Source organism: Emys orbicularis, chromosome 12 (genome assembly GCF_028017835.1).
Source record: "Emys orbicularis isolate rEmyOrb1 chromosome 12, rEmyOrb1.hap1, whole genome shotgun sequence".
Lineage (NCBI taxonomy): Eukaryota > Metazoa > Chordata > Testudines > Emydidae > Emys > Emys orbicularis.
The window spans coordinates 5,742,915-5,757,307 of NC_088694.1; the positions used below are offsets into that span (position 1 = coordinate 5,742,915).

The window sequence follows — 14,393 nt, forward strand, 5'->3', positions numbered from 1 at the left end:
CACTCGTGTTGTCCTGTTTGTGGCACCCATCTATCGGTCGGACGGCTGTGTGTCCTCTGATTTATTTCCTGACACCACCTCACACAGAGTAAAAGTTACCAAGAGCTTTGGGTTGAAAGAACCCCGGGTATCAGCAGCCCCTCCACGACAGAGCAGTAGCACTCAAAGGGCAGAGCTCACATTGGAGAGAAAAAGAATTAAAGTCACACAGCATTTTAAAGGCTGCTTAAGTTTATTAGTTTCCATTGAACAAGTAAACAAAAAGCGTTACCAAGGCTGTATGGAAAGAATACAGTCAAATTAATGAAACGGTACAAAGATGGTGTAAAATATTTTTTGGTTTTTTATTTATTTATTTTTTTAAAAAACCCTACATCTAAATACTTAACGCAGCCTGTCTACTCTACGGGGAAGGGGAGTGGAAAATGGGCTCTGACTCCTAGCGTTTGGATCAGAAGCAGCAACCAGGCGGGCAGCAGGAAGATGTGCCAGCCTGTTCACGCAGACGGCCCAGCGCTCGGTTTGCTAGGCTCACTGGCGTGGCGCTTCCTCATTACTTCCTGAGCCAGGCCACAAGTGATCATGCCGTTGGCCACCTGGAAAGTTCCTGAACTGAAAGACAAGAGAGACACGGGGTGAGGGAAAACGAGAGAAGCAAGCCATCTTTGACACAGCTGCCTCGGATACAAGGCTGGTGAACTGCAGCTCCCTGCTCTCATTAGAACTCCGCATATGTTCCCACTGCAGTGATTCTAGGACAGACTTCTACTGAGAGTCTCCGAGTCCAGAGAGACGGTGGAAGCACCCAAACTCAGCCATCACTGCTCCAGATTGGGCAGCACTTCCTGGCTACAGTGAGCAACATCTGCAACAAAAAGCTGTGTACCCGACAACAGTGTCTTATTGGTAGCAACAGCTCCACTGTTTACTGGCTAAGACAGCCAGAGCTATTCTCCCGCCCCCTTGATTTGCTGCATCCACAGGGCTGCATGCAACCCTGTGTGCACACAAACTAGTTAATCCACATCCACACCTGCCTGTGCAAGGTAGGCCTGGAATCACCCCCCTAGCATTTAATCTCTGGCTCTTTTCTTGCACTTCTTGGGTCTGACCACTAAACTTTTGAGGACACTTTCCTTGAGGGCCATTACATTTGGTTCTTTTATTGTACCAATTTTCAATGGCTACAAAGGAAAAATAAATCCTTTCCTCCTCTGGAACTTGTAGTAGAATTCAGCAGACAGAGAAGGACTTTCTGTTCATGACATGCATTGTTGTAGTAGCCGGGTCAGTCCCAGGATATTAGAGAAATTAGCTTCTCTCTCACCAACAGAAGTTGGTCCCTAACCCACCCTGTCATTTGGTTCATGATGGCTTTTACACAAAAAGCCCATTTATTTCAAACAAACCATTAGCTTCCCCTACTCCACCCAGTTAAACAGATGTTCCATCTTCCACAACATCTGAAGAGACAGGCCCAGATCCTCAAAGGCATTTAGGTGCTTAACTCCCATGGGAGTTAGGCAGCTGAGGAGGATATGGGCCTCAGAGTTTTAGGTCTAGTATCGCCTAATAAATAATAATAATAATAAGTGACAGTGCTACCGTTCCCCAGCTACAGTGATTCCTATTGCCTCTATTAGCTCTTTGCTGCTGGGTGGACTGTTAAGATTCAAAGCACTTCAGGAGAGGCCATCTGGAAAGTATTCTAGATATGCAGTGCAGAATGCAACTAAGCAGAATTGTAAGAAGTTACAGTTTGTATTCCTCCACAACACAGCCCTCCCTTGTCCTCGCCATTCCAATATTCCAAGCCACCCTTCCAACTTCTTAGTTTATCCCCATTACCATATTCTGAGTGAGCTAAAAACAAACCACTTACTTCTCTGGGGATTCTGACACAGTTGTCATGATGGGATGGGTTGGCTTTCCAAAAAAGAAGCTAGCCCACCAGTGACCGGGGTCAGACTTGGGAAGACCTGAAAAGCAAACACTTATGAAATATGACCGCTAAGTATAGGCAGCTTGATTAGGAGGTACAGCAGAAATAGGTCCTTCCCTGATTACCATGGTGGTCTTGCTACACATGCAAGCAAGAGGGCAAATTAAGAAGCTGGCACTCTACTCCTTCATGACAGGTTTCAGAGTAGCAGCCGTGTTAGTCTGTATCCGCAAAAAGAACAGGAGTACTTGTGGCACCTTAGAGACTAACAAATTTATTAGAGCATAAGCTTTCGTGGGCTACAACCCACTTCGGATATGCATATCCGAAGTGGGTTGTAGCCCACGAAAGCTTATGCTCTAATAAATTTGTTAGTCTCTAAGGTGCCACAAGTACTCCTACTCCTTCATGAGGCACCACTGTAGACGCCAGCTACTACAACTTCAGTTCTCTTCTATGCAGTCTCTCTCTCTATAGGGATTTTTCTGCCATTATAAATGGATCTGTAGAACCCATGGATAATGTACTTAGTTAGCACTGAGAATGTTTTTGAAGCTACACTGATCCTCTGAAGAGCTGTGGAGAGGGTAGCTTATTTTGTATTAAAATTAAGGAGACGGTACAAGAGCGTTTTGACCACAAGAGTTCCCCTCCGTAGGAGGCTGGGCCAGAGAGTCCAGGCTGTAGGAGAGGTGCTTACCCGGATGGTGAGGAATAACCTCCCCAGAGTATTCAGCACTTCCACAGGAGCTGTTGCTGGAAGTGGAACCCAGACGCCCTGTGAACGAGATTGCATCCCATCAGACCAACGTTCCCCTCTGCCAATATTAGATCTACTGCTGTAATGAACATCCTCACTGCAGGTAGTACATGGTTTGCCATTAAAGATAAAGTATTTGCCACGTTACTGCTTCTTAGACTCAGGTACCAGTTTCCATACCAGCTAATGTCCTGTTCTGAGTATCGGCTGGTATGTGCCAGCCTTTTAATGGCATCCACCCTAGCCAGCAAGCATGAGAGCATGTTTGAAGGACGTGTTAGTCTGCCATCACACATTTGGAGAGATTTGTAAGTGTTCCTTTACGAGATTTTCTGGCACAGTGTTTTAAGAATAGATTCTTTCACACCCACAGGACAAAGAATAACCTCAAATAGCTTTCTCAGCAAACTAGGTAATTACAAGCAGCAGCAGGTTAATGCCACAGGTTGGAACACAGGTGGTGCTACATGGACATAACACCTTACAAAACCATTTGGAAAAGGTCTTTATGGAACATCTCACTCAGCAAGTGGATACAAGTAACCGTAACCCACACTCCATTTCTTGCAAGACACAAGTATAATCCTTGTGTAGGATTCTAGGTCATGGAGGGAGGGGGAAGGTTTTGGTTTGATCCACATTGGGAGTCTCCCCTTCTAGTGTGGGTGAGACAGAGGCCTGGTCTATGCCTAAAATTTGGCTTGACCCAACTAAGTTGCTCAGAGCGGTGAAAAATGTTGCCTCCTGAGCACTGTGGTTAGGTCAATCCCCAGCATAGACACAGCTAGGTCAATGGATGGATTCTTCCATCACCCTAGCTACTGCCTCCTGAAGAGGGATTACCTACATGGAAGTTTTTTTTCCTGTCAATCAATGCAGGAAGCGTCTACCCTACAGCGCTACAGCAGCTGCGCCACTGTAGCATAGACATTCCTGCACAGGAGGGACTTGCCTGACGTAGGGTAAATCACAATAGTTGCCACATGGCCAAAAGGAGCTTGCTGGAAAGGTGCTTTATGAGACAAGGTCCCACAATATCAATTTCCCCCCCTCCATCCTGTATCTCTAATAGGAGTGTGGGGAGAAGACCACGAGATATATTGGAATTGGAAAAGTTTCAAAAAAGGGCAACAAAAATTATTAGGGGTATGGAACGGCTTCCATCTGAGGAGAGATTAATAAGACTGGGACTTTTCAGCTTGGAAAAGAGACGACTAAGGGGGATATGATAGAGGTCTATATAATCATGACTGGTGTGGGGAAAGTAAATAAGGAAGTGTTATTTACTCCTTCTCATAACACAAGAACTAGGGGCTACCAAATGAAATTAATAGGTAGCAGGTTTAAAACAAAAAAAAGGAAGTATCTTTTCGCATAACGCACAGTCAACTTGTGGAACTCCTTGCCAGAGGATGTTGTGAAGGCCAAGACTATAACAGGGTTCAAAAAAGAACCAGATACATTCATGGCTAATAGCCATTGATGGACCTATTCTCTAGGATCAGTGTTCCCTCTAATTTTTCCCACCCATGTGTGGAATGAATTTTGTTATGTGCACCAATATGGAGGTGATGCATCACATAACAAAATTCATGTGGTGGGGGTGGGGCCGAGGGGTTATTATGGGAGGGGACTCATAGCTGGGGCAGAGGGTTGGGTGCAGGGGGTGAGGGCTCCGGCTGGGGATGCGGGCTCTGGGGTGGGGTCAGGGATGAGGGGGTTGGGAGTGCAGGAGGGTGCTCTGGGGCTACTGCAGGGAGAGAGAAGCCCCCCAGCGCCGCAGCAGCACCTGGGTGGGCGGGCGGGGGGAGGGAAGAAGAGGCACCTGTCCCCACCACAGGAGCTCTGGGGCTGCAGGATAGGTGTCCCTCCCCTGGCCCCAGCACAGCAGGTCTGTGCCTTGGGCTGGCCCCGGCCACGCCTGGGTCTGGGCTGCTCTAGCCGCGCTGCCCTGGCCCCGATCTGGCTGGGACTCGGGCCAGGCCGCTCCAGGAGTTGGGGCCAGTGGAGGGGCACCCCTCCCCCAGCAGGTCCCCAGAGTGCCTGCATGGCGCTAAATAGGCTGCTGCACGGCCGTGCGGCTTACAGGGAAACTTAGAGGCTGGTGACACCACCCTGCCCATCCTGGCCTGTTTGCCAGAAGCTGGGAATGGGCAACAGGGGATGGATCACTTGAGGATTCCCTGTTCTGTTCATTCCCTCTGGGGCACCTGGCATTGGCCACTGTCAGAGGACAGGATACTGGGCTAGATGGACCTTTGGTCTGACCCAGTACGGCCATTCTTATGTTCTTAATCCTCAGCTGGTGCTATTTGGTAAAGTTTTATGGACAGTGGAGCTATGTTAGCTCAGACCACCTGAGGATCTGGCCCTGTACTAGAGGCTCATGGGGCCATGCTGTATTTTTCTATTTACTTTGCCTTTTGCAGAAGTATTTGCTCTACACAGCGTTTAGCTAGTCACCCCCACCCCCACCCCCACCCCACCCCCACCCTATGCTCTCAGGAGCTTTAAGGTAACTCTGGAAGCAGCTGCTTTCAAGAAGAGGAAAACAGCCGTTAAACCCCCCATTGAGAAATCATTGTTCCTTTGTTTGTATGGTAGCTCATATGGTTGAGTACAGAGAATGCTGGCACAATTAAGGCAGTGTGGATCATTATTTCCCTGCTGAGTAGTAAATAAGACTCACCCCCATTCTTGGCTCTTAGCCTCCTTTTTCAACAAAAAAATACTGCAGTGTCAGGCATTTGTTTTGCATGAACAAAAAGTGGTCTTTGTTTAAAGAGAGTTTAGCCGCGCCTGGATGGATCATGTTTATTTCAGAAATGCCATGACATTGCCATCAGCGGATACTCCTAAGTTAATCCACACTTCCGGTCCTAGAAGGAGTTCTGTTGGTGATTCTTTGAAAGGGACAATCAAGAGAGAAATGGTACATTGGCTATGCATTGAGAAAGGATGCAGAAGCGGATGGCTTTGGCATGGGCACACAGTGAGCAAGAACAGGAGATAATGTTTTCACCTCCCAGCTATCTAAAGCACCGATCTTTCAAACTGGCATTTCCAAAGGCATCTAAGGGAGTTGGGGTGCTCAAATCCCATTGAAATTCAGTGAGGGATGAGCACCCAACTCCTTTAGGCTCCTTGGAATGCAAGTTAAAGAGGAGCCTATAAATACACTGTGGTTGGAAAGCAAATTTGAGTGTTTTTGAGCAGTTCTGCATGGGCATTACAAACTTCTACCAAGATAAGAGGAGAGTTCAGCGATTTATTTTAGCAAGACCCACTCCACAGAAAAGTGTTTGCGCTAGATCGATATATTCCCCACCCACCCACACGAGCGGCTGCCATGCGGCTTGTCAGCACCTCCATTTTGCACCCATTAAAGGACAGCGTAGCAGTTCTTACTTCTGTAGTAGTCATGGGTTGCCACAAGTGAGCCGCTTGATGGGATTGCTGCCATGTTACTTGATCTTAGTTCTTGTACAGATATCAACCCTGCAAGACAAAGGAGTGAGCCTTCAGAAGATGGGGAATGTCCATGACCACATACCACCACACATGCCAAACCCACAAAAAAACCAAAATGCAGAAATTGGGCTTCGTTTTTGGCTTAATTGGCTTGTGAGTTGCTCGTTGGCTAGTTTTTGGCTTAGCTTGTTGCTTCTTTGGCTTGTAGCAGCTCGTTGCCTTTTTTGGATCGGGTGCACAGTGGGCCCACCACAGTCCCAGATTGCATGCTGGGGGTGGGGTGAGGGGGGGAGGATCTAGTCAAATAGGGTTGGGGCTGGCTTGGTTTGGCCTTGTTTTGAAATGGGATTAGCTTGATTTTTGGTTTACTGTGAAAGTCAGAGTGCTTATTTGTGAAAGTTGGCAACTGTGCATACCACAGAGAGCAACTAAATGTGGCACAAGACTCAAAGTATTTTCTATTACGATCCTCATGAAGCCTAAACCATGGGATGACCCAACATGCAAACGAGGGGAAAAAAGCATGTTACATGAGACATCATTCAGGGTGTTCCTTGATTATTGGCCTGCTAAACCCAGGGTTGTGAGTTCAATCCTTGAGGGGGCCATTTACGGAACTGGGGTAAAAATCTGTCTGGGGATTGGTCCTGCTTTGAGCAGGGGGTTGGACTAGATGACCTCCTGAGGTCCCTTCCAATCCTGATATTCTATGATTCTCTAGGATTACTGAACTAGATTCAGGATCTCTCAACTTTCACTTAAAGTAACAATTCCTAATGTGCATGATGAAGTTGGTTCTAGTCCACAAAAGCTTATGCCCACATTAATTTGTTAGTCTCTAAGGTGCCACAAGGACTTTTTTTTTTTTTTTTTTTTTGAAGGATTTGAGTAAGTTTATCTTGCAACATTTCTGACAGCGTAATTTGCTAGTTAGTGTTGATGTTCTACCTTCTTGGGTCTTCAGATTGTATTAAGGGTAATTGTTTTTTCCTCTGTATGCAGTACATACCCTATAGCCTATACCACCACCATGGACTAATACTTTAGTAGTTAAAAGTACTGTCTTAAACAGAAGCTAATCAATAAGTCACAGGAGGAACCATCATGAGCACAACTTTTCCATTCAAAATGAGACCATCCTCGCTAGTACGTATTACCATTACTGTGAACATATGTGCTGGAACTAGGGATGCGCACACACACACACACACACACACACACACACACACACACAGTCATGGCCCCTTGCCATGAAGAGCTAACAAAGTATGTGTGAATGACACAAGAGGGAGGTTGATGAACACAACAATGGTGTCATGATCGGTTTTGTTTTCATCCCTATGCTTTGTATATTAGCAGCAGAAATGCTTGTGCACTCACTCAGCTAGACACCATGTGACTCACAGCAAATCACACTTAGACACCACTGCTCTAACAGTGGACATTTGCAGACTGCAGAGTTGTTTGATCAGCCCATTGTTTAACCAAAAACCCCAACATCTAAGGCCTTGGCTACACTTGCAAGTTACAGCGCTGTAAAGCTTCCCCCAGCGCTGTAACTCACTCCCCGTCCACACTGGCAGGGCACTTACAGCGCTGTATCTCCCTGGGTACACCGCTGCAGGTACTCCACCTCCCCGAGAGGAATAACAGCTGCAGCGGAGTGGCTACGACTCACGGGTGTGAGTGTAAACGCTTGCAGCGCTGTACTAATCACCTTGTCAAGTGGCCAATCCTCTCCATTGTTGTGACCGGCTGCAGGAATGCGGAAGTGCCGGTTTCAAAGCTCATACCACAGAGAAAAGCTAACAATTTGCAGCTTGCTTTGAGTGAGTGAATGAATGAGCAGGGGGCCGGGAGTTCGGAACTTGCAAAATAGAGAGCTGACATGCTCCAAAAAGCACTCTCTCCCCCCACACTCCCTGTCACAATCCACCCCCCCCGTTTTGAAAAGCACATTGCAGCCACATGAATGCAGGGATAGCTGCCCATAATGCACCGCTCCCAACACAGCTGCAAATGTTACAAGTGTGGCCACACCACTGCGCTGGCCGCTGTCAGTGTGGACAGACTGCAGCGCTTTTCCCTACTCAGCTGCATGAAGACAGGTTTACCTCACAGCGCTGTACAGCTGCAAGTGTAGCCAAGGCCTAACTTCTCTAAAATGTGAGGAAATTGCCGTACACAAGATGTCCTTTAACAGAAAGAGGCTAAGCTCATGGATAAATTACTTGTCGATAGTTCTCACCCCTACAAATTAGTGGATAGGACTTTCCAATATTCACTTTTTTTAAAAATGTGACAGTACATTTAATGTTGGGACAACCTGTGAAAGCAAGCTACAGTCACATCTTCAGAGCAGTCGCCACCCAGACAAAGGTCATACACCATACTGCCATCTGTTCTGTAGGTCTGTCTCATCAGCCAAGTAGATGTGTTTACAAACACTTTCAGAAATAGATGCAGGGAAAATGGCTCACTTGAAATCACTCCCATCCTTCCAAATCAGTACACACCACGCAATGCTTACAGAGGATGGATGATACAGAGATAAAGCATTGGAATGGGACTCACGGGATCTTGGTTCAGTTCTACCACAAACTTCCTGGGTAACCTCGGGTGAGTCAATGTGCCTCAATTCCTCATCTGTAAAATGGGGATAGTATTTCCTTTATCCCACCCTTTGTCCCATTTACTTACATTGCAAGCTCTGAGGCAGGGACATGCGTAGTATCCAGCATAGTGGGGCTCCCACTCCCCGTTGTAACCGGGAGGGTGCTACTTTAATATTAAAGAATAAGAATTGTATGGTGCTCGGTTTCCACTGCTCTTCCTCATCCGACACACACAGCCAGGCTATCATAAGTAGAAATAATGAAGGAAACAAACATGCCCATTTACTTCAACCACTCAGAGTTTTCTGCACTATCTTCCAAGCATACAGCCAAGTGACAGTTTACAGAACAGTCAGCTAATTATAAGCAGCACCTCTCAATACAGCCCATTATTCACCATTAGCTGTGAAAAACAGGGTATGAAATATCAAGTATTAATGTAGCTGGACTACAGGCACATACTCTGGACATGAGGTCAGCCCTGCTGACATCTGACAACCTGCGAGTGAAGTACAGCTGGCTGGGAACAAGAAGGGTTTTTTTGGTCAAAGCTCCAGCCAGCTCTACCAAAAAAATGCAATTCTAGATTTAGTGGTAGAAAGTTAGAGCCCAAAGAAGCCCATAGCCCTCAAAGAGCATTGGGTAGTTATCAAAACATCCTGTCTGTGCTGATGAGTAGTATGTAGAAAAGACAAAGCTGCCAGCTAATGTTAGCTAAGGTGTGGCAGCCTTTCCTTCCTGATGTGCACTTTGGAAGTGACACACATCTGGCAAACCAGGTCACTGCAGCAGTGCCACTTCTAAGCCACAGCCCACTGTCTTAATGGAGTATTTCTGCACAGGCACATTACACCTCTTCTTCACACTCTAATCTAACGTTGGTCTGTTTCCAGGCAAAATTCAAGAAGTTTTTCAATCTGGTTGCCTAAGGAACTGCCGCTTCCTATTTGTTGTCATGGCTGCTAAGATGCAGTCCCCAGATGCTGGAGAACTGGAGGCAAAATGTTCCCAGATGGTCCCCCACTGTGGATTCCCTCACTGTTCAGGCAAGCCAGAGGCAGAGTTTGTTAAGTCTTCCAAGCAGAGTACAAGACTTGCCTTCCTTTGGCCAACACCCTGTCTGTTCAATAAATTGTTATTTGTTTGCATGTGACAAGCCCGTAGCCACAGCACCTAACTACAGCATGATGCAGTGAAAACACTATCTTCAGCATTCTCCTATTTTAAAGCCAACTTCATGCTAGTGTTAGCACAAATAATTTGTTACTATGAAACATTTACAAAATGATTAGTTAAGGAAACCACTTCAGGGAAGTACAGTTGATCCAAGAAGCTTCTCCAGACACATTAACATGCAGGGATTTAAATCTGAATCCCATAACACTGCCTGTGGGAAACATCCCACAAGGTGGATCACACCTATGCTGCTACTTATCGGACAGATGCTCTGTCAGACACAGGAAACAAGGTGCGTTTAGGACAGTGATAATCAGACTTCAGTGGTTCAAGAGCCAAATTAGCGATCAACATTACCCTAAAGAGCCATAGTAGTGTGAATTCATGGGTTCATTTTCTATAATCCTATATATTCACATTTAAAAATAGGACAGGGAAAATATTTAGCTTATTATATATATATATATATATATATATATATATATATAAATATATATATATATATATATATATATATATATATATATATATATAATAAGCTAAATATTTTGCTGTGAGAATTTATTTATTTATATATATAAATAAAAAATTCTCACAGCAAAATGACCAAGTATTAGTTTATCCACTACAATTGGTTAACATAGTAAAGCATCCCAATTTAATTATTAACCAATCACACAGTGTTTTAATATCATGTGCTGCAAAGAGCCACAGGAGACACGTTAAAGAGCCGCTCACAGCTCCTGAGCCTCAGTTTGAGTATCACTGGTTTAGCATCTGCCCAGGCACAGCCATCCCCTGCTGCTGCAGATAACTATTCACACTGTGCTTCCCCAGTAATCTAGTGTTAAGGTGAGCATGCAGAATACAGGAGAGGAAGAGGGGGGGGGGGCGCACTCATGGTCTTCAGTGTGTTTACCCTCACACCACCTCTGTGAAACAGGAAGCGTTATCCCCTATGTACAGATGGGAAACTGAAGCACAGTTTAAGTGACTTGCCCGGGGTCACACAGAAAATCCGTGGCAGAACAGGTAGTTTAGCCTGGGACTTGGGAGACCCATGTTCGTGCTCTCTCTCAGCATCTTAGGATGCTGAAAGGGGATGAGAAGAGAGCTCATTTATGTAGCAAAGGACCCACCTGATCACTATGGATGTAAGGGCAAATGGCTTTTCACATTCCTCAGCATTTACTCACCACATGTGAAAGACAGATTTAGGCCAATCTCAATTTTGAAAAAAACAAACACCAAATGTACAGACATGACCAGTATGAAAGAACCAACCGGAATCTCAACTGCCAATGAAGGCTGCAGCCTCAAATTTGAGGTTAAAGTTTATTTTATTTCCTATTCTGCTTTTAATAGACTCCATTAAAAACAAATCATATCCCACTTTCAGCCAGATGCATGTCACTCCATGTCCCACATTTTAAGCTACACACATTATATGATGAAGGCATGGGGTCGTCAAGTCAGAGTTTATTGAGAGAGAAAAAAACAATTCTGGTTTGTCCTTGTTTGCTAAATTCTTATCATAGTGTAAAGCCACACTCAAACCTCTGGTGAGCAGAGTAACACACTGACAGATTTATTTCACGTGTAGGCATTTCTGTGTCAGTGGCACGAGTGCTTAGAACTTGTCCTTAATCTCTAGTCTTTGAAAAGGCAGTCTCTGTTTTTAGTCACTCCACTTAAACCAGTACTTCCCAAACTGTAGTACATCAGCTTGATATTTTCTATCAATTCATTTCACAATAATATTTTAAGAAGATGGTACGTGAACCAATAAAGTTAAGTTAAATAGAATCTCCATTACCAGCTTATAAAACACCTTTGTAAAGTTATCAGCATTCAAGCATGTTGCTGCATGAAAGGTTCTGCTGGCAGATGTGATCAGTTTTCTCTGGTGTATCCAGTGCACTTTTCCTTAAAGTATCAGACTATGGATAGTAAGCGCCTCATCAGATTTCTCTTTCATTCCGTGATCAAGAATGACGGAAATTCCTCTGAAATTGTTTGATGGAAAGGGTAACAGCTGCATATTAACTGGCAAATAAACCTCTACTACACATTTGTGGGTCTAACAAACTTGCTTGTTTTGCAACAGATGTGGTCTCCTTACAGATTTTAGTGTTCAAGGAAATCAAATGCAGATGAATGTACAACATGGTCCATCCAGTAGAAGATTCTGCTAGTCAAAAATGACCAAGGTAATGTAGGCATAAGCAGTGCTGTGTTAGCAAAGGCAGTTGGCACATCTAGTAAAACCTTCACAAACTGCCTAGAAGAACCGAGTTTAAATGAAATCTGGTTCATACCAGTTTGATCAGAATCACCACACACAGGACATTTCCCTTCCTCCAGAGCACGTTTGATGAGGGAATACAATTAATGCAGAAGAAATAGAACAGGGACAGATTCACACTGCTTGCACACTTCTTAGCTGGATGGGAAAAAAATAGACTGCACTTCTACACTGGGGGATGGCTTTAACATTTTTAGAAAACTGTGTGGGTTGTGGGGGGGAAGGGAGTCAGTGACTAGGGTTATGTAAACTGAAGGGAAATCATCAAAACATGTTTGATTTACAGAGTGGGAGGAAGTGGCCATTTCTTTTGTCTCTCGTCTCTTGTAGAGAATTCGTTACTTGCCTGCAGCTGGGGGTGGGGAACTCTGCTAGAGCACACAAGCTGAAAAAACCGGACTGAACTGGCTCGCAGCAACCTACAGAGAGCCCCATCCCATCCCCCTTGCCTAGCTTCTAGTCCTGTACTTCGCTACAAGCATAATCCAACTCGCTCAGCACGTCTCTCAAGTAATTTGTGGGGGAAGGAGAGAGGTAGAGAGGAAAAAAGCATGTCAAGGATTTGGGGGGTAGAGGAGTGTCCGGATGTTCAGTCTCGTATCCTAGGCTAACAAAAAAGCCATGCACAGAAAGCAATGCCCCCTCTCAGCTTTACGATCAGCAAAGGGCAGCTGCGGTAACACCACCATAGCGAAGCTGTGTCTAGAGGCTGCGCAGCAACTGGTTTGGGTTAAAAGATTCCCCAAGACGCGTGCCAGGAAAAAAAAACCAAGACAAAGACAGAGCAGCAGACCCTGCACATGGGGGGAGCGTCCTCTCCGGAAAGGAAACAGTTGCCAGCATCCCGAACGAACTCAGCGCAATTCTTCTAGGGTGCCCGCAGCTCTGACCGACTGGTGCCAGCCCAGGTGGGCCGTGGAACGTCGGGACACGGGCGTGGAACGTCGGGACACGGGCGTGGAACGTCGGGACACGGGCCCCTACCCAGGCACTGGTAACGAGTAAACCCCATCCATGTCACTTACAATGCAACTGACAAAGCCACCGGGAGCCCGTTTCGCTCCTGTTTCGGGGAGACACGGGGAAACCCTATTTTTCTTCCGCTTCAAATCTTCACCCACGTCCCCTATTTGCCCCGTACCTAAAGGGTCTGTAGGGCGGTGAGCTGGAAAGGCCCTGTCAATCCTGGGACAGTTTCACCGAGGGAGATCGCGTGTTTCATTACAACGCAGAGCAAAGGGGGGGGGGGAGAGAAGAGAAATCCCTCAAATGAGAGGAAAATACTTAAAAGAGCCTTTAAAAGCGAGATCTGGGGCGAGACCGTCCTCCTTGGTCTCCCCACACAAGCAAGGCTTGGCAGCGTGTCTGGAAGCGGAGAAAACACACCAATCAGCCCTTCCCCAAATCAACACAATACTCGGTTTAACAAAGCTGCGGTCGCACAGATCTACAGTCACCCGCCACCCCTCTCCGGCATCCCTAGCTCACCCCACCACCAGTTGCTCAAAGTTTCCCTTGGCGCAGCTATTCTCGGAAGCCCCAACCCGACTGGGTTTTTGGGGAGTGGGGTGTGTGTGTGTTTTTGGGGAGTGGGGGGGTTGTTTTACCTTGTTTCTTTTCAGCGCTGCTGCCAGCAGCACCCTCACGGCTTGAGATCACAGGTGGCGAGGCTCAGGGGAGTAAACGCTAGGCCACAGAGCCCATTTGCAAAGGAGATACTGGGAGTGCACTCCACGTCCACAAAACACAGCCAAGGTCTACGGGATTTCAGAGGCAGCGCCGCCGCAGCATGGCTTTATATAGGCCGGTGTCATCACAGCTCGTGTACACGCTGGGGACGCCCCCAATGGGTGGGGACATGGGAGGGAGGAGGTTTCCACCCCCTAACCTAGGGGGTAAGGGCCCTCTCGATTTAGGGGCTGGGACGTCTTGTCCGCGTTGGGATCGGAAAGTGTCAGCCCCACGGGTTATTGCACAAACTCTCTGTGTTGTTGTCTGGTGCCTTGTGTATTGCTAATCCCCAGTTCACACATTCAGCAAGCAGGAAAAGGGAGTGAAATGATTCGGAGGGGGTCCCCTTGCAGATCAAAACCTCCCTCCTGTTGGAAAAAAAAAAACAGGCAA

At 46.3% G+C, this 14,393-nt stretch overlaps 1 protein-coding gene across 1 annotated transcript; it reads right to left on the reverse strand.

The window, feature by feature from the left end:
* Positions 1 to 213: 213 nt before the first annotated feature.
* PPDPF (pancreatic progenitor cell differentiation and proliferation factor) lies at positions 214 to 14,076 on the reverse strand. Its single transcript, XM_065414356.1, has 5 exons — positions 13,877 to 14,076; positions 6,111 to 6,200; positions 2,643 to 2,720; positions 1,883 to 1,979; positions 214 to 612 (listed from the first exon to the last, which is right to left on the reverse strand). Exons 2-5 carry the CDS (start codon positions 6,163 to 6,165, stop codon positions 498 to 500), a joined length of 345 nt encoding a protein of 114 aa, XP_065270428.1. The 5' UTR covers positions 6,166 to 6,200; positions 13,877 to 14,076; the 3' UTR covers positions 214 to 497.
* Between the last annotated feature and the right edge of the window lie 317 nt (positions 14,077 to 14,393).

Excerpts from the sequence above, each read along its gene's own strand:
- PPDPF (XM_065414356.1), bottom strand. The coding sequence starts at position 6,165 with ATGGCAGCAATCCCATCAAGCGGCTCACTTGTGGCAACCCATGACTAC. Across the intron at positions 2,721-6,110 it reads AACCCATGACTACTACAGAA|GGCGTCTGGGTTCCACTTCC; the intron begins GTAAGAACTGCT and ends TCTCGTTCACAG. Across the intron at positions 1,980-2,642 it reads GGTTATTCCTCACCATCCGG|GTCTTCCCAAGTCTGACCCC; the intron begins GTAAGCACCTCT and ends TTTGCTTTTCAG.